Genomic DNA, 24,236 nt, shown 5'->3' with positions numbered 1-24,236 from the left:
GTTACATAATACTGTATACTGTTCACAGTATTATGTGACATAGTATAAAGCAATATTAAAATTACAATTAAATTCTACACAGTATATAAAATATAAAGGCAGAATGTTACTTTATTGTCCCAATATAAAATTACAAAATTAAGTATGTACAAATAAACGATTATTAGTCTACTGCCAAGTACCCATGCATATACACTTTATATTTGAAAAATCTCTCTTAAAAAATTACAGATTAATATGCATGTAGATTTCTCACCCTTTTCGACAAAAATAAAAGAATTAAAAATTACAGTAGAGTAATATCTATAAATTAGAAATACACAAGTCAGTAAAGTTTCTGTTCAGCCATTTCCTAAGGATTTATTCACTTTACAAGCACAAATTTCTTCTTCTTCTTCTTCTTACGATGATGTTAATATGGAGATTATAGCTCACTATAGGCTCTTTCTCCGAGTAAACTTGTGTAAGTGTATGATCGCTAGGCGACCGATTAGCCGGCTGTATTGAACAGCCATACGTACGCGCGGGAAATAAATGCCTTCCAGGAGGACTTTTATGGGGAACTGGCCTCCTATTCAGTCNAAAACCTGTTTTTGATTATTTACTTCAGAAATGGCAATCAGCGTACACTCCCGGTACAAACATAAGTATTGATGAGAGCCTATTGCTATGGAAGGGTAGATTACAGTGGAGAGTGTACATCCCCAAAAAAAGAGCCCGGTACGGGATGGAGTCATTTCAACTTTGCGAGTCCTCCACTGGTTACGTATACAACATGATAATGTATACAGGAAGCGAAACCGATTTAAAACAACACGTCCAAGGATTAGATTTATCAACTCAGCTAAAATCAACAAAAATAGTATTATGTTTGATGGATCAATTATTAAATAAGGGTTATATGTTATTCGTAGACAATTATTATACTTCTCCTGTACTTTTTGATTTGTTAGTTGATTTTAAGACAGATGCGGTCGGTACGCTAAGAAAAAACAGAAAGGACCTGCCAGAAGACATTAAAAAAAAGAAATTGAAGAAAGGAGATTTCATCGCATTCTACAGAAAAAAGTTGATGACGTTGAAGTGGCAGGATAAGAAGGAAGTGTGTATGCTATCGACCGTACATGGTGCTGAAGTGGTCCCAATAAAAACCAAAAGTAAGTATTCAGATAGTAATTTTATATTACGGCTAATATAAAATTTAATATAAAGTTTTAAAATCTCTTTATTTTTTAATTTTAAGGTGGAGAAGAAAAATTAAAACCACTTGTCTGTGTGGAGTACAGTAAAGGAATGGGAGGAATAGATCTTGCGGATCAGTGTATTACAACATACTCGATTGCAAGGGCTCGCCTAAAAAAATATTATCACAAAATGTTTCGTCACCTGCTGGACATCACAATCTTCAATTCTTTTATCCTGTATAAAAAGTGTGGAGGTAAATATGTTTGCATTTTAGTCGCTTTTATACGTTATACATTGTAATATAATGTAATTCAGTATATATTTATATATTTCAATAATTTTAATTTTACAGGAACGCTTACTCAACTAAACTTCCGGTTGCAACTTGTGGACCAACTTACAGAGAAGTACATCGGTGGAATTACCAAACCAGTCCCTTCAAGAAAACACATGCAGGAAATTACCCCAAACAGACTCCTGGAGAGGCATTTTCTAAGAGCGAATTCACCGACAAGTACAAAAAAGCATGCAACAAGAAAATGCGTCGTTTGTATCAAAAAAGGATCTAGGAAAGAATCAACCTATTCATGTAAACAGTGTGGCGTTCCTCTGTGTGTAGATCCTTGTATGGAAATTTATCATACGAAAAAAAATTTCTGGTATATACATATGCTTTTGTCAAGTTATTTTTTCTACACTATTATATAAACAGTAAATGTTAAATTTACGTATACATATATTTTCAGAGAATACAAGTGCAAGATTCGAGGACAAGAATTTCTACGAGATATTTATTATTTTACACTTTTATTTTCAATTTGAATATTCCAGATTTTATTTATTATTTAGTATACTTTTAAATTTAATATATTTTTATTATAAACACTAATTCCTCCCAGCATTTATTAANATTCCTTTCTTGTGTTAAAATACTCAGACACAACCAACTTTGAGGAACCAGACACTATGATTGCTAAAAATATACAAATAAATAAATTTATTTAACCTTCAAAATTTTTTCCATATGCATTTTGTCTTTAGTACAGGCCTCATCAGTGAAATTACTTCAACTACTCATTGGTATTTTATATCATGCTATTTTATCTTGGCATGCATCCAGTGCCATTCCTTTGTTTAAATTAACATTATTTACATATTTTACTGTATTATACTATATTAATTAAATCCATATCTTTAAAATAAATGCTATATTGTATTTTATATTTGTGTGTAAGAGATGAGAAAATGCCATGTATTTTGCTTATAGATGTCATGAAACTATCAAATTTTTATGATAAAATTTGAAGCAATTATTCTTAAATTATATTAAGAGTTTGTATTGTAAGTTGACTGACCTACAATACAATGGCTAAAATCTTATTAGTAAAAAGTAAGTTACCTCATTATACAAAAGGAATAAAAAAAGAATTATGAAATTATTAAATTAATGGAAATCTGAAAAATTATTGCTATAAAATAATTTTTACACAATGTAGAAATAAAGTGTAATCTCATTTTTTACGTTTTCTTCTTTTTGAAATGCTAATTATGATGTAATATTTCATAAGCAAGGGTTTTTTTATTATCAGACATATTTTAAAATTATTCATAGATTTAGAGGATCACTGCCAAATTAAATTGTATATTAACTTTATTATATAGTAAAATCTTGGTAAGTTGAACTGCATTAACTCAAACTGTCTACAGGTTCTGGGCACAGTATATAGGGTTTACTTATAATAATCTTGTCAAATCAAAATTGTTATCATTTTTATGTTTTTAACTAAATTTTATCAAGTACCCTTTGATAAATCATAATCTTAATTCTTCTATATTTCATGTGAATACAGACAATTAAGATAAACAAATACTACAATATCATACCATTAAAACCTCACATAGACATTCTTTTATTGATGCAGTATGTTACTGATGTTCTGACTGAGACAGAAAAGGGCACCTTGACAATGCACTTAAATGTTCCATAAACTGTGTACAATTTTGTAATAATTCTGTAAATAGATTTGAAGAATAACTTGATGATAATAGAAAATGGCTACAAAAAAGTTTCAGAAAATTAGATATTAAACTTTGACTTAATGAGGCTTTATTAAATGATTTTAAGTATTATAATTACAGTCAAAGTTTTGTAATTTCATGATTAAATCAATTTGACAAGTCATTCAAATGAAAATATTTGTAAACATAATGTCCTTATTTGAATCATTTTGTCATTTTAATATCATCTAATAAAAAAGTAAATTAAATAAAATAAGCTCAGACATTCTTGAAAATAGTTTTATTGTACAAACAAATGTTTTTAATAATTTCAATTGCCATCTTCAGAAAAATCAAAACAGTACTGTAATATATAACAAAAAATAGCTACTTTATGATTATCAGAAAATTATATTTAATACCATTAACAGAAAACAGAACATTTAAAATAGAATATTTTGTCTGTTCCATTCATAAAGTTTATTTGCCAAGGATAGGCTAAATTTAGGTTGAAAACATTTTAATTTTTAAGTAGTTTTTTGCTTTTATTTCAAATAAAAATAAACCTTTAACTATCCAGCAATAAAGATGTTTAATAAGAACATTTTCAACCGTTTTAAACGGCCATCTTCAGTTGATCCAATCTTAAAAAAGAACACTAAAAAAGAATGCATGAAATACGAATTAAATAGAAACCGAAGTGCGCATGCGCAACTCATCGGACTTGCGTCTTCTGAAAGTCTATAAATAACTTGCAAGTAACATAAAAATAATAAAGCCGCCAGAAAAAGGGGGGGAGGGAGGAATATAAGTTGACTACTATTGCTTTTATTTCAGCTTCTACAATTCTAGAATCTAAGCAATTTTTTTTTCCTTCAAACTTGCTTAATTGTGAAGTTTTATAAATATTAATATATAACAAACTTTGCATTTTAATCAGATGATATTTTTTATTTTGTTGAATTATTTCTAAGAAAGTGTACTTTTAATACCTAATATACATCTTATACTAGTAATTTTTATTTTTTAATAATTGTAAAGGCAATTTATTATTTATGTCATCTCACAATAAACGAGAAGTATGGCCAATTCCTCTGGTGACATTAAGACAATATTATTTAAATACATGGCTTATGCATATTCCTTATATGCCATGTAAAAATTCTGGTTAGTATTATTATTACTTTTCATAATTTCAGTGCTTTTCTTTTTCATGAAATTATAATGATTTTTTAGAATCAACAAATGATGGGACTCATTATAATCTTAATCAAGAAACAATCTTACTCTGTGAATTAGCAAAAGAGTGGAAGACTATGATTCGTCCTTATCCACCTGTATTAGTTTCTGTGATTCTTCAAGGAAAATTGCACCATTATGGCAAAAATTCAAAGAATAATCCTTTTCCATTTCAGGTAATTTTATATTTTTGAAAGTTTTCTAAATACTAGTAATAACAAATTATTGTTTATTTTTTTCATTGTCTGAATGAAACTAATTATCAAAAATAAAAATAAATGAAATTACATTATGAATTTACATATACTTTGTTTTTAAAAATCTTGTAAACTGTAATTTTTAAAATAGATAATAATTGATTGTGATAAATACTTTTTGTTAAATGAATAAAACATTTGCCATACTTTTAAAATATTCTTAAAAATATGTTTTATGATTTATTTATTATTTTCTTTATTGTTATTTACACCAATTATAAGTAATGCTAATAAGGCAAAAGATTACTACCTTCTACACAACAAGTAAAATCCCACTAAAACATAACAGTTGAACACACATAAACATAAAATAAAACTAAAAATACTGCAAGTATTAATACAACATGAAATAAAACAACTATATAAACATGCAATGCAGTATATAATAAATAAAAAAAGGTAAATAAGAGCCAAACATTAAAAAACATTAAGAGATACTTACATTTAATTATCGTACATGTAAATACAGTAGCCCTTCATTATATTACGCTTGTCAGGAGACAAAGAAAAAGTGTGATATATCCAATGGTGTGATGTAAGAGTATTAAAAATTCTGGGCTTTTACTAAACAGATTATACATGCTATGGAATCTATGCCTCTATTCTTTCATCAGCAGTGTTTCTGATATAAAATAAGGTTAGTTTTGCAATACTGAATTTTATTCACGGTTATATCTTATTAAATGACATTTATGTAAATATAAATACTGTGAATGCCCATTTAGCATTATTGTTTCTTTAACAATAATGTTTAAAGACAAATACTGTTGATATAAAAACAAAATATCAGTTACAATTTTATTATACAACACTATATTTCATAATAAATCGCTTATTAAAAATTAGTGTAATTTATATTTTTAAATAAAAATTATACGGTAATTGAAAATTTAAAAAATAAATATTGAACATGTAAAATTCTCTAAAAAGCAAAACAAAGTTACTACTGTATAAAAATTTTAGAATTTTTTATTCAGAAATCAAAAATTTTAGAACTCTGTTTCTTGCACATTATGCAGTGGATTCAAAATGTCACTGAAACTTCTAAATGAGTAGAAAGTACTTAAAACTAATAAATAAACAACTTTTAACATTAAAAGGAAACAAATGATATTTGATCTGTCCACTTGTTCTGCTTATGTAGATCTTGACAAATTTATTGTTTCATCTGCAGTGATAGTGGTAGTTTCAAGGACAATGGTAGGATTAAAATACCATATTCTGTCACAAAAAAGAAGTTCAGTGGCAATTGGTAATTTAAAATTCATTGATTTAAGTGCAATTAAAACTTGGGGGACTCAAAAAAAGTGCAATATATCCGAATTCACAATATAACAAGATGTGATATAATGAGGGGCTACTGTATAATGATTTTTTATTTTTAAATGTGGTAAAATTAGAAAGCAATTCTTTGAATCATGAAAACAAAATCTCTGAAGACAGTTTGATAAAATTGAAATAGTATGATAAAAAAAATTGAAAACATTGAGAAGGTAACCAGAATTTGCCTAACAGGAAGAATTCTAAGTAACTGTAAAAGATGTGCAAAGTTGCAAGGGTTAAACTTTTTGTTGAAATGCAATAAATCCTTGCTAAATTGGACTTTGCATAACTCAGACAAGATGAAATTTTTCAGAAAACTGTGCATTAATTTAAAATTTCCTGACAATAGAAAAATTTAATTAATGAGTGTTTTCAATATTCAGAAATCTTTGCAATATCTTGCATTATATTGCTGTAGTCAGAAAGTTACTATAGACTGTACAGTAATACCCCGAACTTACGCGATAGGTGGGACCAAGCAATAACTGCATAAGTCAGGGTATAATTTCGCAATTTGTGTAAAATCCAAGTCAGTTATATGTAAGCTAATAAATGTTCTTGTTAATCCTATCTCGTCTTTTGATTCGTTTATGGTTACAAGAAATCACCATATAGAGTCTCTCAAGTTTCCGTAGATATAACTAACACACAAATAAATAACACAAAATAAATTGTAGCTATGTGTCGATTCCGCATGACACGTCCAAACATGTAAGACAAACAACAGTGTGGGTGGAGTGAGTAATCAAGAGTTGTGTGGCGCTCAAACAAAAGACGAATCAATGAGATTTGGTTTAGATTAGGGGTCCCCCCAAAGTCAATATCGACCCTTTGGAGTCGATAAGAGTTCTCCAGGGGTGATTAATACACAAGGAACAAAAAAGGGGTTGATTAATACCAAAGAGGATCAATTAAACTGTCTAGGAAAAAAATAGAATATTCCAATAAAAATTTGAAATACGGATATGATCAACATTACTGACTACCTTAGTTATAACTTGAGTTTTGCCTTAGCCTATGCCACTTTAAGCATGTGTTACTATGTTTTCGTGTATCTGGCAACTGTATTAGTGTTGCAAATAGCGTCACTAAATTTGGTGAGTTTTTGCTTTAGTTAGCACTTTTTTTTTTAAATTTAGCGATGGAGATTTTTCTTAGAGATTTTTTAGTAAATTTAGCTACATTTTAGAGATAAATAAACTTACACTTCACACCAATGTAGAGTAATATATGATTAACACATCAGTGTTGTGGTGTTACAAGCATGATGTTGCTTGTAACGCTGGAACACCAATGTGTTAATCATATATCATTTTAGAGATTTTCCACAAAATCAAAAAAAATTCATAAATCTATAAAATTTAATAAATTTATTAATTTATATTATCTTTAATGTGCAATAATTATGTGTATGAGTCGCAAATCTTATTTTTAATAACAGTGGCAACACAAATCAGAGTTCGAGTTTTCTTATCATGACCAAATATGGTAAACATTTGTAAGGGGGATGGAGCTTAGTGGGCATTATCAATCCTGATTGAAATAGTTTTTCAATTTTCTTAAAGTTTGATAGTGATCATTATTAAATTAAAATTTGAGAATCCTTATAAGTTATCTATCCTGCATCGTGATTAAGCAAATGCTTTAATATAGTGTCATTTTGTGATAATATTATTTACTATTATTTATTGGTATTGCAATTTATTATTTATTACCCTGATATCAGTGAAAATGCCAAATGAAAGAAAATACACTCAAAAATTTTGAATAGAGTGGCTACGTGATGATAGGTATAAAAACTGGTTGCAGGAAATAGAAGGAGAAAATAAAGGGTTGCTGTAAATATTGTAACTGCATTTTGATAGCAAAAGTAAGTGATTTAGAAAAGCATAGAAAAACTCAAAAACATACAAAAGTCGAGCCATTGTTTAGTATTCAGCGGAGTGCAAATATTCTTCCATTTATGAAAAGCTCAAATGTTCATAGAACAGAGAAAAACATGGCACTTTTTGTAGCAGAAAGTTGTCCTATAAGTCATGTAGACAAACAAACTAAATTTTGTACAACAAATTTTTCAGATAGCAAAAGTTGTAATAATCTGACTCATGGATGAACAAAATGTTCAGCCATAATTTCAAATGTTTAGCACCACATTTTAAAGAAAATTTAATACAGTAGAGCACTGTTTATCTGAATCAATTGGGGACTGAGGTTGTTTGGATAACCAATTATGTACGAAAAAATATATTAGCCTATCCCATGTTAAAAATTTTCTCTGTTGTATGTCACTTTGCGTTGAATTTTTGTCAATGTTAAGCCTAACATAAACTTTTAAAAATAATAATTGTAGCTACTGTATTGTGAAAAATTATTTCTTTATTTTTTACAAACAAAATAAATATATTGAAAAATATAAAAACAAAAAAAATTATACTTTAGAAGTTGATCTAGTATCAAAAACGTTCGATTCAGCACGACACACAGTCCTCAGAAAAACACCACACAAAAGTGGCAGTGCTGCCAGCTAAAATACACACACCAACAAAAATAATATTGGAGTAACCCAAGATATAGCCAAAGATTGCAGCGCTACAGCACTAGTAAAAATTTAAATTTGCCGACTGGAATGCTTTCGGTTAACTGACGTTTCGGATAACTGGCTTTCGGATAAACAACACTCTACTGTAGTTGATATAGGTGATAGCAACTATAGTTTACTAATTGATGAAAGTATGACATTTCAGTTTCCAAGCTTTTAGGTATTGTAATTAGATATTGCTCTCAAAATAAAAAATGCATAACTACAACTTTTTTAGATTTAGTGCCACTTAAAGAGTGCAATACTGATGCAATTTGTGAAGCAATTAAATTTTTCTTGAGAAATAATGCCTTGGATTTGCACAAACTTGTTGCAATTGGAACAGATAATGCTTCTATAATGATAGGAATCAATAATGGTGTATATGCTAAACTCAAAGCTGAAGTATCTGCTTTGATTCTGTCTGGTATGTTGCTTCTGTCATTCATTACAATTAGCATTACAAAAGAAGGCCTTCCAAGAAATATATAATTTCTTATTAAAGAAACATTTAATTGGTTTTCTCATTCTGCAATTAACAATCAAATACAAGGAACTCTATAAGTTGTCTCTCTTGCTGCTGCTGTTTTGTTGTACTGCAAACATATTGTGTTTTTCAGATTAAAAATCTGATTTTAATACCCACAATGTCAGCTATCAATGCTAAGAAGAAATTCAGACAATATTCAAGGAGTATTTGAAATATGGTTTTGTGCCATCGTTTGCTAATGAAACTATTCCTATGTGCTTATTATGTGAAAAAAACTTTAAATAATGATGCTATGAAGCCTGCAGAAATGAAAGACCACTTGGAAAGGATCCAATCTGATAAGAAAAACAAAGATTTTGAGTATTTCAAAATACTAAAAGAGAGATTGAGAGTTTGGCCAAATTTGAATACATATTTGAAGTCATCTGCTAGTGTTGATAGAGAAGGAGAACTGAAGACATCCTACAGCATCTCTTAATATAGCAAAGAAAGGCAAACCCTATACTATTGGTGACAAGATTATAATACCAGCTATAAAAGATGTAATTGAAAATGTTATGAAGAAAGACTCAACTAGTTTTAAAATTCATATCATTAATTGCAAATACTGTGCAGTGACGTATTGAGAAAATGATGTGGAAAAAACTTTGACTTCTGAGCTCCAGCATTGTAAGTTTGCTATTCAACTTGACAAATCAACTTTTGGAAGTTCAAATCTTCTCATGGCTTAGGTTTCATAGCCCATTCCTGAATGACACTGTTGATGAATTTCTATTTGCTAAGTATCTTGAAACTGATTCAAAAGGTGAGACAATTTTTTTACATTTGCAAGATTGTATAAACAAGCACAGCATTCCTTTCAGGAATATTACTGCAGTAGCTACTGATGGTGCATCTGCTATGGTAGCCCGTTACAGAGGATTTTTTGTCTTTCTGAAAGAAAAGGTTCCTAAAGTACGTACTGGTTACTGTGCCCTACACACGCAGCATCTTGTAGTAAAAAAACTGAGTGGCAAACTTCATGATATTCTAAAAGTGTGTATCAGGTCAATAAATAAAATTAAAGCTCATCCTCTCAATTCCAGACTGTTTGTGAAGTTATGTGAAGAAAATGATGACACTTTCAATCAATTACTTTTGCACACTGAGGTAAGGTGGTTATCAAGAGGTGATAGTTTGCAGAGGCTTGTTGACTTGTATGACTCAGCTGAAGAGTTTCTTAGGAATGTGGATCCATCACAATGTGACCAGTTAAAACAGTGAAAGAACCATCTGTTCTATTTGGCAGATCTTTATTCAAAATTTAATATAGTACAGAAGTGTTTGCAAGGAAAAAACATTACAATTGTTCAAGCTTGCACAATCATAATGGCTTTTCAAGTAAAAATGGAGCTATTTAAATCTTCACTGGCATGATTTGATTTTAAATATTTTTCAAATTTGCGAGTACTAAAAGAAAGTGAAAAGGTTTCCGACCATGATTTGGAGATGTATATTAAACATCTTGATAAATTAAGAGAAGACTTAATGCATGTTTCGAAGACTTGGAGAATATGCATGTTCCTGAATGATTTGCTAATCCATTTGATGTAAAAATAGATAATGAAGCTAGCGAATCTGGCTTAGAAGATGAACTGATTGAAATATGTGTAGATTTTGAAGCTAAAGCATTGTTTAAAAATAAAAACCTTAGTCAATTTTGGAGCAATAACAATATTGCCACTAAATATCTCAAGCTCAGAGTAGAAGCCAAACCTTTCTTACTTGCATTCCCAACTTCATACTTGGTTGAAGCTGGTTTTAGCCATGCCAATGCAATTTTGACAAAACAGAGAAACAGATTGAACTTGGAAAACCATGGTGATTTGCAACTAAAACTTAACAATTTTCAACCGAATATCAATAATCTTGCTGCTTCTCTTCAGACACATCCATCCCACCAATATCAACTATTTTAATAAAAAGGTATGTTAACATATTTTTAAGGTAATTGTAAGTTCATTGACCTGGTGGAGATTGGAGACTTAAAATCCCACTCCTTGGACACCAGTGTAAGTTTTCCGATTTCCAGGGGAAATCATTAATCCCGCGTCAGGATGATCTAGGGTTGTTTGCATGTGGGTGAGGTGGAGGAGACGTGGATGACAAGAATCTCACAAAAATCCGTTTATTTTAAACATAAAAGTAAACTTACACTAAGGAACAAAAATGTTCTTTATACAATTGGAGGTTCAAATTGTCGATGGTGTTTCTAATGTTGCTCGAAAGAAGGCCCTGGGGCAACGGCAGGTGTGGAGATTCATTAGTCGGTGTTGGCGGTCTGAGTCTGTAGTCACAGGTTACCAGTTGGGTACAACAGACAAAAAACTGCTTTTTTGCGTTGACTAACCATGTGCAGGTGCATAGTTTTCGGAAAAAGTCAGTCTGTCCTTGAAGATCAGGGATTATTTCAATCTCTGTTCTTTGTTTTCTTTTCTCCTGATTGGCTCCATGTCCCTTTTTTCTCGCTCCTTGATTGGTCTCTCGTCTGTCTCTAAGTGAAAGACAATTCCTGTTTGAGTCACCAGAAAGATCCACTTTGAAGAATCTACTTGACACCATCCGTTACTCTGGATGCAAAATGTTGATGGAACTTTGAAACTTGCACTCATATTTTCCGCCATTGTTGTCTAGTCTGTGACGTTTTTGAAATTTAACGACACAATGTGATGTCCCTTTTCATCCCTTTTCATCGTTAACCTTTCCTCTTTTCAAAATTTCTATGTTCTAATTATTTGCATAAGAGCAACTTGTCAAAGGTCCATCTCTACTGGAGGTTGTTCGTTTACAATTATTGTGTTCTGTTTACATCAATAGAGTTTTTTCTCTCGTCGTGGTTTCATATGACTAGAACAACTAATTCGATCTTTGATCGGTTTTTAACAATAGACGATTTTTTTTCTAGTTTCGTTTTAATAAATTTCTAATAATAAATGTTTAATTTCAACTCATTTTTGGGACCTCACATTCAGTAGTAGTCGCAAAATGACAGTAAGAGGTTTTTTCATTTAATATAAATTATGTTATGTTTTCAAAGATAATTGTGTATTTTACGTATTATGACACATACGGTTTAAGAACTATAGGCACATTTCCATCTATCCATACTTTTGCTATTATTTTTTTAAGATTATAAATCAGTGGAAAATATCTCCTTTTTCTGTTAATGTTATTGGGTGGATTTTATAAGATATGGGAACTATAAATTCTTTTGTTGGGTTGTTATGCAGGTCTCCTTATTGCTTAACATCAGAAATGCAAAAAATGATATAATGTTTTTGTTAAATACTTAATCTGGGGGTTAATAAGAAGGCAAATATTCTATAAAGAGGTCATTGGGATAAAAAGTTTGGGGACCCCTAGTTTAGATGTTATGTATATAAAACAATGATGTCATTTTTTAATATAGTCTACATAATTAATATAGTCTCCTTGCAGTTCAACACACTTATTACATCTTGGAATTAGCATTTTAATACCCTTGAAAAAAATAGTCTACAGTTTTGTCTGCAAAATGCTCATAAACTGCCTCCTGCAACTCTTCATCACTTTTTTCAAAGGTCTTTCTGAGTTTTGGAAACAGATAATAATCTCTAGGAGCCAGTTCCAGTCTATAGAGTGGATGATCAAACTCCTTGAACCCACATTCCTTTACAGCAGCCTTGGCAATAGCAGCCGTGTGCGCAGGAGCATTGTCCTGCAAGAGGCAAACATGATGCAAATTAATGCAACAAGTCTAGCTAAAATGAATGTTTCCAAGTGACTCAGACACATTGGCAGGAAAAAACTATCTTATTAGTCCACATACAGATGGTGCTAACTGATAGTCGTTATTTTATTCTATCATGTCTAAAATATAGGTTGAAAACTTTTGGCTCCTACTTCATACAAATTAAATAATGTTGGGATGGAGAGATTCTGAAAAATGTTTTACCAATAAAGCTTTGATTGCTAAACTTTGAAATGTTTGTTTTTTTCTCCTTAAATAAACTAGGTTTAGATATATTATTAATTTACCAAATATTGTTAGCTGAGTGTTTGATTATCCAAGGTATCCTCAGACAATATCACTTCCAGTAATTGAGATTCTGCTATATTTTATGTTTTTCATATGGCATAATACAATTCATTGGACTGCAATTTGAAAAAATTGTAGACCTGTAAATTCCCATTGCCTTTCCTTAATCTTGAGTACAGAGTTAGATAGAGGAAAGATGAGACCAGATATGGAAACTAGGGCTGGAGGCCCCAATTAACTATATAAGAACTTCCAATGCAAACCGGAAATCATGCTATTTCAATTCAAAAATTTTCCCTTGAAAGGTGTTAGATGACAGGCACAACTCTCTTGTTAAAGAAAAAATATGATGTACAGGGACAAGACACTATTAATTTGAGGTGGAGAACATATAAGTTAAATAAATTAAAAATATGATTAAAAACTAACTGTTACCCGCAACTTTGTCCATGCGGATTTTGCAAAAAACGCCATTTATATTCAGTATTTCAACAACCATAGTAATTGTTATATAACACCTACCACTGAGAATGATGAGAATTGCTGAGAATCAAGCAAACTGTTTTCAATTTGATCAATTTTCTGGAACTTTTACAATTGTTCTATAATTGAACCAATATGCAATAACAAATTCGAATTTAAAACAGTTTGAACATTTAGTTAAAAAATCAAAAAATATAAAGATATTTATAACAATGTCTGCAATGTTATCAATTTAATACACCTAAGTACTCAATGAAGACTAAACGTAGTTGAAAACAAAAAATTGCATCTAAAATAGTACAGTAGAACCTTAATCCTTTCCCTCTCCCCTCCATGAGGGAATTTCGAAAAATCCCTTCTTAGTGTGCATTTTCATGACATACCCTAACTGTGTACAAAATTTCACCTCTAGGTTCAGCAGTTTGCTCTGGGCGATGAAGAATCAATAGTCAGTCAGTCAGTCAGGACAAATAATTTTATATATTTAGATTGCAGTCTGGCATTGTGATGACATCACAATAAATAATTGCTTGTTAATTTTTATATTATCTCAGTTTCATATGATGAGAAAATGTTTACTCTTATATCTTCAATATTAATGATATAATTTTGAATTTTTTTGTATAGGGTTATTTAGATGTTGCAGATGAGACAGGAATTGTTTCAGCAGTTTTGTGGGATTCTATTAATATTGATTTATTTTCAAAGTATGTTAAGACAATACCATTACTATTAATATAAAAATTGGACTAATATATTATAAATATTGATATTTAATTATATAGATTACATTATTTATTTTTGCAAAATCTTGATTTATTGGTGTTTGTCTACATTAAATAAAGTCTTTGAGTATATTCAGCTTATCAATCATCATCAGGAGATTTTGTATCTTCTGATGATGGGCTTGATTGCCTGAAAGTATTCAAGAAACTGATATTTAATGTGAATGAGCTCCACTAAAGCAAATTTGCATATATTTGCTTATATTTTTTAATGATTGATAATTAAGTTAAAGATAAGCATTTTAACATTTGAAGTATTTACTTATATTTAATATTATAGACTTAAAATTTAAATTAAAAATTAATATAATCAAATATTTTTAATTTATGAATGAATATGATGTGTTCATTATTAACTTAAAATTTTATTCATATAATTTACAACTAGTTACTTTTATGATTTAAAAAAAGTTTAAAATATGTAGTTAATTTTTTAAAAATAAATAAATATCAAATAATTTTTATATAATATTAATAAATTCTGTTTAAACTTTCAGAATTAAGCCTGGTGCTGTAATCTTTATTCAAAATTACAATGTGGTAAATAAATATCCATGTAGTTCTACTTCTGTACTTCGACATAAACTCAGAAAACTTGAAAAGTATCCTCTAGAATTGAAAATAAATAAGAATAGTTCTGTTCATATAATTGACCGCTGTTTTCTGAAGGAACATTTGAACACTAAAAGATTGTTTCCAATGCCACAATACTGGTTTGCAACTAGAAAAATTCTTGGAAATTTGCCAACTGAAACCAATGTGGACATCGTTGCACTTACAGTATATGTTGGTTGCTACATTCGTGAACAATGTTTAGGTAAGTAGAAATTGCAATTTTCTTAAAATAAAACCAAAATATTAAACTTAATTTTTGTTTATAGATATTCATGGTAATTCCAGAGGTGGATTTTGGACTTATCGTTGGATAGAACTAATTGATCCAACTAGTTCTTTACCAATTATATTGCAAGTATATGTTAATGATCAGGTAAATATATTCTTTTCTTCATATAATCCAAATTCAACATAAAATAATAAAAAAAACATAATTAAATAGCTAGATATCCATGAAGAATTACAGCCTGGTCAAATTCTGATGTGTTCACAACTTCGTTTAGTACATGTTCCATTTGTTATAACTAAATCATTTCATAGAAGAGACTTCTATTTGACTACAACAAGGGAAAGTAAAGTAGGCTACTTAAAGTTTTGGTAACTCATTTTTTAATATAATTTTCATTTCAAACAAGCAAATTTATTTTTAGTTAATGATTTGTAAAGAAAATGAATTTGAAAAATCAAATGAATTTCTGAATCTGATCGACATGATGAAAAGTAAAGATATTATGCCACAGTTAAAGAAATCTGTTTTTCGCATGGGTGGCATATATAATTATCCACCTTGTCAGAAATCATTTGAGTTCTTCAAGGCTTCAATACCAAGAGAGAGACTGAATTATGTAAGACAAAAACTTATGCAAATTATACTATACATTAATTAATGATGATTTTTATTTATTAATTGATTGATGTGTATTCAAAAATTGTCTTTCAGTGTTATGAGTTTTAAACAAAAGAAAAATAGCATATATTTGTTAAAATAAAGCATATATTCTTTGCAAATACTTTGGTTAACATTAAAATTATTATCTTAGACATTTACAATAGAAGAATGAAATAAGAACATTTAGCTTTTACATTTGAAATATTTTTTAATTTTAAAACAAAAAATTGAATAATATACCAAATTTGAAGCTAAATGCTCTTATTTCAATGTTATCAAAAGCATTTGCAAAGAATATGTGCTTTAAAAAAATAATTTGTAAAATGTTTAAAACTCATAAATAACTGAAAGACTGTTTTGGAATTCATCAAACTACCTAAACAACTAATGCATATGTTGTTATTTTCTGTATATTAATCCATTAATTGTAAGAATAATAATAATAATTTAATACTGTAAACTGGAGTTATTTTATAATCCTGTCCATGTTTTTTTAATGTTAATTATTGAATTATTGGACCCAAACATGTCATTAGTTGCTGTTTTAAGATGATTTAACATTCTGCTTTCTTTATACACACAGTTCTTAATTGTTAATTTATTGTGAAAAATATTTGTCACGATTTTATCCCATCACTTCGAATAACTTTGTGAAGCCTGTTTGCTGCATAAATCTCTAGTGAATTCTATGTCATAATGTTATCCCGCAGCAATTGCTGGTGGAAAGGAAAAGGAGAAACAAAAATTATTTATTAGAAATACAGGAAATTTTCATTAAATCAAACTTAGATAATTCAAAATACCATTAGTTTGTAACTGAAATTTTGTCTCAGCCAGGGATATAGGTTTACATGTTAAGGAATTCCATTAGTTCGAAATACAGCTACTTTAAATTTGAAGTGAAAATTCTATCTGAACTATAATTTGCATGTTAACTGGTTTGTTAGATTGAAGTGCCTCCATGCTGTAAGAGAAAAATAGACCAAGAACAACTCTAATCTGATCAATATGGCTCCTTTGTGGTAACACATATTTGGGTGTCACCTTATTTTTTTTTCCCTTATCTCATAAAATACAGCTGATTTTTGGGTTTGCAAGATTGGGCTATGAGTAGCAGATTGAGATATTTGTAGGGCTCTAGGCTACTACATTTGGGTACTTACTACTAGGGTTTCTCAAATGGAATCCTGGTTGTTTTTTTAACCTGGGAAATTTTTCTTATCCCGGGAAATCCCACAAATTTCTTAAAAATTCACTTTTTTCTTATTTTGTGTTAAGGTTGAAGAAATTTTGCAAATAGAAAGCATAATTAACTCATAAACTGTCAGAATTAATGTAGCTTATTTGTGGCAAGACTCTGAAAATTCTTTACTTGTCAGAACCTGTAATATCTGGAATAATTGTGCTTATGCTGTCTAAATTTTTAACCATACCCAGTAGTTTCAATAACTGTTTAATGCCAGGTTGTGCAAATTGGGCAAAAATATAAACGAGTGCAAAGTCTGCAAGTATGACGTTTTCTTCATAAGCCTGATTATTAAAGACAAATGAACTGCTGAATTATTGGGCTATAAGCTTATGTTTCTATTAAAGCAGTCGAGGTAGACAAATCAAAAATACTAAAGAGCAAAAGAAGTACTACAATCTCGAAAACTAACTAGAAATCTTCCAGACTACAGGTGAAAAATACAAAATATCTGTCTTCTCTTAAATGCACTAAAGACAATTCCACTCGCATCAATTGAATTGGAAAGGGCATTCTCGGTAGCAGGACTTTTCATTACTAAAATAGGAATTAGATTTGAGTGATCAGAGTATTAACTATATTTATTTTTTAAAATCTTTTTATAAAAATTTACAATAATATTTTGTATTTTGTTTTATTTAAAAAACGAAAATTACCTTCTAAGTTAGAAATTTGTACTAAGTTCATTTTTTTTTAATTTTTAACTCTACTCAAAGCATTTTTTTGTTGTTGTTGTTGTACGCAGTTTCCAGCAAACTTTAATGAATTTTTTCTATTTGTGAAAATTTCTATGTAATTCAAAGGTAATTTTTATTATATATCTTACACAGCATTATTAATATTATTTTGGAGGTTGCAGAATGTACTAAATTACTTTAAAAAATGAAAAATAATTATATCATTTGATTGTAAGATATTTTGTATATCTTAAAAATAATTAATTCTATCCTGTGATCCTGGGAAACAGTTCAATTTAATCCTGGAATTCTGGGACAATCAAAAGACTGGGAAATGAGAAACCCTACTTACTACTTTTTGGGCCACTTCAAAAATAATTTAGGTTACATTTCAAGGAATTCTGCTTTATTTTTTATAAAACCTATCTGGCAACCTGTGAGTTCTCACCGGACACATCTGTTTACTTTCACTTTTATATTATTATTATGTTGGGTTTTGTGAGTTATACTCAGTTGACAACGGTGGCAGTGTACTATGCCGGACCAGAGTCAAGGCATGGTAACCAAAATACAACAAAAATTAAAAAACTGTGTCAGTGTGTGTGTGTCTGTATTCAGGAATTTCCTAACAATATATGTGTATTCAATATAGTGACCTTCTGTAGTGTGATGTATGTGTTTCTATTCGATTGTAATGTGCCCAGGCCTTTGTGTAGTCTGTGGGGTATGACACCTGTAGAGGAAAGAACAACAGGTACAATAAGAACCCTATCCATCCTCCACAGATGCCTTATTTTCCTGGGCAAGTTTTGTGTACTTACTGATTTTTTCAGTGCATGTGTTTTGTATATTGTGAGTGTTTAGAATGGATATGTCTATAATGTGTGTGATTTTATTGTGTTTGTCAATGAGTGTGATGTCTGGTCTGTTGTGGTAAATTGTTTTATCTGTGATTACAGCTCTGTTGTAGTACATTTTGTGCATGTTGTTTTCCAATACTGTCTGTGGAATATACTTGTAGTATGGTTCGTGGATGTCTACCAATTTGTGTTTCTTTGCAAGCTCTTGGTGTATTATATTTGCTACTTGATTGTGTCTACGTAAGTAATCTGTCTGTGCCAAGAGCTTGCAACCAGAAGTGATGTGTTGTATAGTTTCTGGTATGATCTGATATTTTCTGCATGTGTCATTTGTGAGTGTTGTGTCTTTGAGTATGTGTTTTCTGTAGTTTTTAGTATTTATGACTTGATCCTATATGGCAATCATGAATCCTTCTGTCTCCCCAAAGAGGCATCCCCGATCTAGCCAGCTTGTAAGGAACCAAAGTCCGAGCGTTATTTTTATTTACTTTTATTTTGCTTATTATTCTATTTTTGTTTGGGGCTTATGTTTTGTTAGGACGAAGGTTTCCTCACCATTCACCTTAGTAACTTAAAAATAGAAGAAAAACAAACTCACCGACGAAAGAAAAGCGCCGTAGAAAAACTCGTGCTTCCCGAGCGGAAAAAAGTAAGTCCGCACCGAGAAAAGGGGGGAGACCCCACAAGCACGAATTAGGGACTCGCTAAACCTGAAAGAATAAAAAACGTCCCGAAATTTGTGAAAACGAATAATGTAAAAGGTTAGCGAGTATTGTCGGAAAATAGGCTGCCAGACAAATAGAAAAAAATTTATTGTTAGCGAATAAGTATGTAAATGAGGGAGTGATCTCATTCAGAATTGTGATGTCACCTCACACTATAAATCCCGAGTCTCAAGTGAAGACGAACGAGGTGAATTCCTGATAGCGACGAGCTTTGGTGAGCTTAGTAGCAGTGAACGAGAGAGGTGTCCGATAGAATCAAATAGTTCCAAGGCGATTTTGAAGTTATTCGATTTATGGATCGACGATTATAGAAAGTCTTGAGAGTTTGAGGAAATAGGTTCCTGGTATATTGAGGTGACGATTAGGATCTTTAATTTATAAGAAATATTGTTTATAAGTTTAAGTCTTTGATTTTTGTCGAATTTCAAAGGGGAATAGAATTAAGTTAGAAATAGATTGATTTGAGTTTGTCGGGTTGATTCTTGTTGAATTTCATTGAATAAATTATTGTTTTGATTTTTACTAAATACTGTATATAGTTTATTACTAGAAGTTTAATTAAATATTTGACTTTTGTTATTGACAAACTTTGTCATTATTTAATTCGGTGCACGCTTAAAGTCCAGGCCTGGCACACTAACGCGAATCCGCGTAAAGTACCCGTTAGGGAACGGCTATTTCCAGCACACAGTAGTGTCGATAATCGTTGGAAAAGTCGGAAAAATAATATAGTACTTTACAAGCTGTTTGATGCAGTTTTGTCAACAAAATCCAGGATTTTGTTTACAAAACAGCATCCTTATGACCTTGAGTGCCTACATCCTTATAACCTTGAGTGCCTTTTGAGCCCAAAATTGCATGATGGTGTCTATGTTTTTTATATGTTGTGTCTTGTCTGTATGATGTGAGTGTAAATTTAATGGTGTGCTATTTGAGTCTACTAGAGTTACTGCTTTATGTAACTGTGATGTTTCTCATTTCTTGTAGAAAAACTCTCGTAATGACTGTATTCGTTTGTAGTGAAGGTTTACAATGTCAATCAGGCCATGTCCACCATCTTTATATGGAAGGGTTAATCTTTCTGTGGCAGATTTAAGGTGATGATGTTTATGATTAGTAAGTGATGTTCTTGTTTTCATTTGGAGTTGCTTGAGATCTGTGTGAGTCCAATGTATAACTCCAAAAGAGTATGTGAGTACTGGGACAACATGTGTTTATTGCTTTAACTGTGCATTTTGCATTTAATTAAATTAACCTACTTTGGTATTCTTTAATTAATCTTTGCTTTATTTGTGTATGGCCTGTTGGAATCCTAAATACTTGTAGAACTCGCCCTCTTTCATGGATTCAATAACGTCTCCAAGTGCAAAATCTTCTTTCTCCAGGACTCCTTTTTTCTATGTGAATTGTTTTGCATTTGTCTAAGTGAAACTCCATTTGTATGTCCTTGGTGTATGAGTGTGTGATTTGTAAGAGCTGCTGAAGTTGTTTTTGCATGGATGCATAAAGTTTTATGTTGTCCATGTACATGAGATGTAACAGCGTAAACTGTGTTGTTTTTTCATGTCTGATATTGTAGCCATATTGCATGTTGTTTAACATGTTGGATAATGGGTTCAGGGCTAGGCAGAACCAGAGAGGACTCAAGGAATCTCCTGAAAAATTCCTTGCCTAGTGAATATTTGGTTTGTTTGTACAGATGTATTATGAACCGAGATGTAGTGTTGTTCTCCTAGTGCTGCATAGTGTTTTGGAAGAATGCAATGAGTGGTGGATGTATTTTGTACATGTATAGAATATGTAGCAGTTAACTGTGTGGAACACTGTTGAATGCTTTTCTGTAGTCTACATATGCCATGTATATGTTTCTGTGCTTGCTGTAGAATGACTGAATCTATGAGTAACTGTTCTTTGCATCTTCTATGGCAACCTTTTTGTTGTTCTGTAAGAATGTTGTGTACTTCAACATGTTTGTATATTTTGCTTGCAATGCAGAATGTCAATAATTTGTAGAATGTTGGAAGACATGTAATTGGTATGTATTATGTGGGTGGGGTCTGTGGTGTTGTTGTTTTTAGCTTTCATGTAGGTGATGCCCTGAGTAAAAAATTTTGGCATGTCTTGTGGATTGATGATAATGTGTGTTAGATGTTTAGCTAGTTCCTGGTGCAGTGATGTAAACTTTTTGTACCAGAAATTGTGAATGTTGTCTACACCAGGTGTCTTCCAGTTGTGTGTTCTGTTAACAGCGTAGCGAATGTCGTGTATGTTTATTTCAGCACAGGGCATAGTTGGTATGTTATGCAAGTTTCTGTTCTCCTCCTTGATCCAGCCTGCATCAGCATTGTGTGTAACAGCATTGGACCAAAGAGAAGACCAATAAGTTGTGAGTTCTTCTTCTGTTGGTGTGCCACTGTGCTGTGTATCAGTGTTTGTTTTGGTACTGATTTGTCTGTAGAAAAGTTTTTCATTGTTTGTGAATAATTTATTTTGTTGTTTTCGTAGTGTACATGTTTTGTATCGTTTGAGTCTACGTGCTTTGGCTGCGAGTTTTTGTTTTAGTGTATCGATGTATTCTGTAATGTGTGTGTTGTGATGTTCATGTTTTGTGTGTGTTTTGATTTTCTTGAAAATGTTTTTGAGTTGTTTCTTTAATTTGGGTGTTATGTTGTTTTTAGTGTATTGTGTCAGCCTGCCTAATTGCTGTCTAATGTCATTTATTTGTGTTTCTATTCTTGTCTGCCAGGCAGGCTTGTGATAGAATTGTGTTTTGTGTGTATCTGTCTGCGATTGTATTTTCAGTCTATGGTGTGTCACTACTGTGACTGCCTCAGCATAAACTAATGTATGAATGTCTGAGAGTGTAGAAATTAAATGGATGTAGTGCTGTAGTAAGTGAGTGTTTACATAGTTTAGTGTTTTTCCTACTACCTTTGACATGTTGACCATGAGTACCTTTGGTATTCATGGTCTTTGTGTGGGATCTGTACCAGTATATTTAGTGAGTGTTTCCTGAAATATATGTGAGAGCATATTAATTAAATCTATGTCTATATTATCAGTGATTGATGAGGAAGTGCCTGTAGTATCATTAGTGGTAGTTGTTGTATGTGTACTATTATCAATGCTTGTTGCTGGATTATCCTGACAGGTTATGTGATCTTCATTAATGTTAGATGTTTCTGTCTGTTGATGTATTTGATCAGCAACCTGTTGTTTGATAAGTTCAAGTGTTGTTTGTGGGATACTAGATGATTACCAAGTTTTCTTGATCTTCTAGGTAAAATTTCCATTATATGGGATGTTTTATCTTGCTGTCTATATGTCATAAGTCTGCAATTTCACTTCCTATGCTTTCATATAGTGTCACAAAGTACCATTCAATTACTACAGAATTAGTTTAGCTGGTATAAGCTACAGAATGTAGCTTATACCAGCTAAACGAATAAATAAAATTTAATTGTATTTATAGATAATTATAAATGGAAGTAATGCTTTAACTTAATTGATGTGCTAAATGTATATTTATTTTCATTTTCTTCCAACTAAAGAAAGTATCACATTTCACAGATCCCTCAATTTCTTGATTATCAGAAAGAACACCAATAGTGAAAAATATTGCATCCTATGCTTTCCAGCTTTAGCATCAGATACAGGTTATTGGTATCTTACATGTAAATAAATTTTGAAATGGATATAAACCTGCCATTTTCAAAATTAATTATACTAGTATAGTGCCACAAAGTAATCCCAGTTTATGGTATTTTTTAGTGTTAATCTATAAATTTTACTTTTATAATTGTCAGAGAGTGAATGTAATTTTATAATAATTTCAGCTGACTCCATCAGATGTGTGGAAACAGGAATTTAACAGTCTTTCTTATAAAGAAGTACGCAGGATTAATGTTACAGGTTTTATTGTTAAAGTGATATATTTCTCTTGTATGAAAAATGGTTGGATAGAAAATATTGATAATCAAATTCCGAAACTTATTTTTAATGATATCCGTAGATTACATAGTGGCAAGTATGATATTCTAGGTAACTTCATACTTGAATCTAATGCATTTGCTCATCAATATAGCCCAGAAAATGAGAAGGTATTAAGAAATTGGCTATCTTTTGCCCCATTTTCTGCTGATCAGAACACTGATGAAAATCTAGAAGGGCTAAAAGGTATTTACAATTTAAATGTAATGTAAAATGTAAATGTAAAGTTTCTCAGAGAAAGTATTTTATAAAAATATTTTTTCCAGACATAGCTATATATTATCCTGGCTATTATAGGATAGATATTGCAGCTGTGAATTATAATGTTATTATTAATTCATTTTTATTTGTGGAACCATCAAATCGACCACATCCATCATTTGTCAAATTACTTTCTGGGGATTTTTCAATGGAATCAAAGAAATTTTATGGATTACATTATGACAGTATTGAATTGTAAGTATTTAAATGTTTTTAAGATCTTATAAAATTTGATTTTGATTTAATTTTTGTAATATTTTTATAATTATTTTATAAAAACTGCAAAGATTAATTATCAATTTACTGAATTTTAAATAAATTTAACATGATAGATAATATGGACATTTAAAATTATTTATAAAGTATCTAATAAATAATCTACATAAGTATTGTCTTGGTAATTTAATAAAACTGGATAATATGTGTAAACAAGTAATGTCTGTTTTTGATTTTAAGTTTCTAAAAAAATCTGGATATTTTTGACTATTGCTAAGTTTTTTTAAAGCAGTTCAAATGCTGGAATGTTATACAAATATTGTTTTTTCCTTTTTTATTTACATTAAGTTATAAAATAAAAG

At 30.4% G+C, this 24,236-nt stretch overlaps 2 protein-coding genes across 4 annotated transcripts in view; both read left to right on the top strand.

Moving 5' to 3' along the window:
- LOC111634614 (piggyBac transposable element-derived protein 4-like) overlaps window positions 1-2,088 on the top strand; it is a 4,433-nt gene extending 2,345 nt beyond the window's left edge. Inside the window, exons 2-5 of one of the 3 annotated variants that reach the window (XM_023379438.1) lie at window positions 969-1,157; window positions 1,244-1,438; window positions 1,538-1,844; window positions 1,932-2,088. In XM_023379438.1, coding sequence (XP_023235206.1) covers window positions 1,073-1,157; window positions 1,244-1,438; window positions 1,538-1,844; window position 1,932 — 588 coding nt within the window. In that variant the 5' untranslated portion in view covers window positions 969-1,072 and the 3' untranslated portion in view covers window positions 1,933-2,088. Of the gene's footprint in view, window positions 1-953; window positions 1,158-1,243; window positions 1,439-1,537; window positions 1,845-1,931 lie in introns of all 3 variants that reach the window. The other 2 variants (XM_023379436.1, XM_023379437.1) reach the window with 2 other exon arrangements.
- Window positions 1-24,236, top strand: part of LOC111634613 (RPA-related protein RADX-like) — a 36,357-nt gene that overhangs the window by 8,810 nt on the left and 3,311 nt on the right. Inside the window, exons 3-11 of the mRNA XM_023379435.1 lie at window positions 4,225-4,350; window positions 4,420-4,598; window positions 14,238-14,317; window positions 14,893-15,212; window positions 15,277-15,383; window positions 15,453-15,587; window positions 15,661-15,855; window positions 23,244-23,583; window positions 23,664-23,853. Of these exons, the coding sequence (XP_023235203.1) occupies window positions 4,225-4,350; window positions 4,420-4,598; window positions 14,238-14,317; window positions 14,893-15,212; window positions 15,277-15,383; window positions 15,453-15,587; window positions 15,661-15,855; window positions 23,244-23,583; window positions 23,664-23,853 (1,672 nt within the window). The remainder of the gene's footprint in view (window positions 1-4,224; window positions 4,351-4,419; window positions 4,599-14,237; window positions 14,318-14,892; window positions 15,213-15,276; window positions 15,384-15,452; window positions 15,588-15,660; window positions 15,856-23,243; window positions 23,584-23,663; window positions 23,854-24,236) is intronic.

Source organism: Centruroides sculpturatus, unplaced genomic scaffold, assembly GCF_000671375.1.
Source record: "Centruroides sculpturatus isolate CEXI.00-Female unplaced genomic scaffold, Cexi_2.0 scaffold950, whole genome shotgun sequence".
NCBI lineage: Eukaryota > Metazoa > Arthropoda > Arachnida > Scorpiones > Buthidae > Centruroides > Centruroides sculpturatus.
Note: the sequence above shows the minus strand (reverse complement) of the source record. Positions and strands in the feature narration are given on the sequence as shown.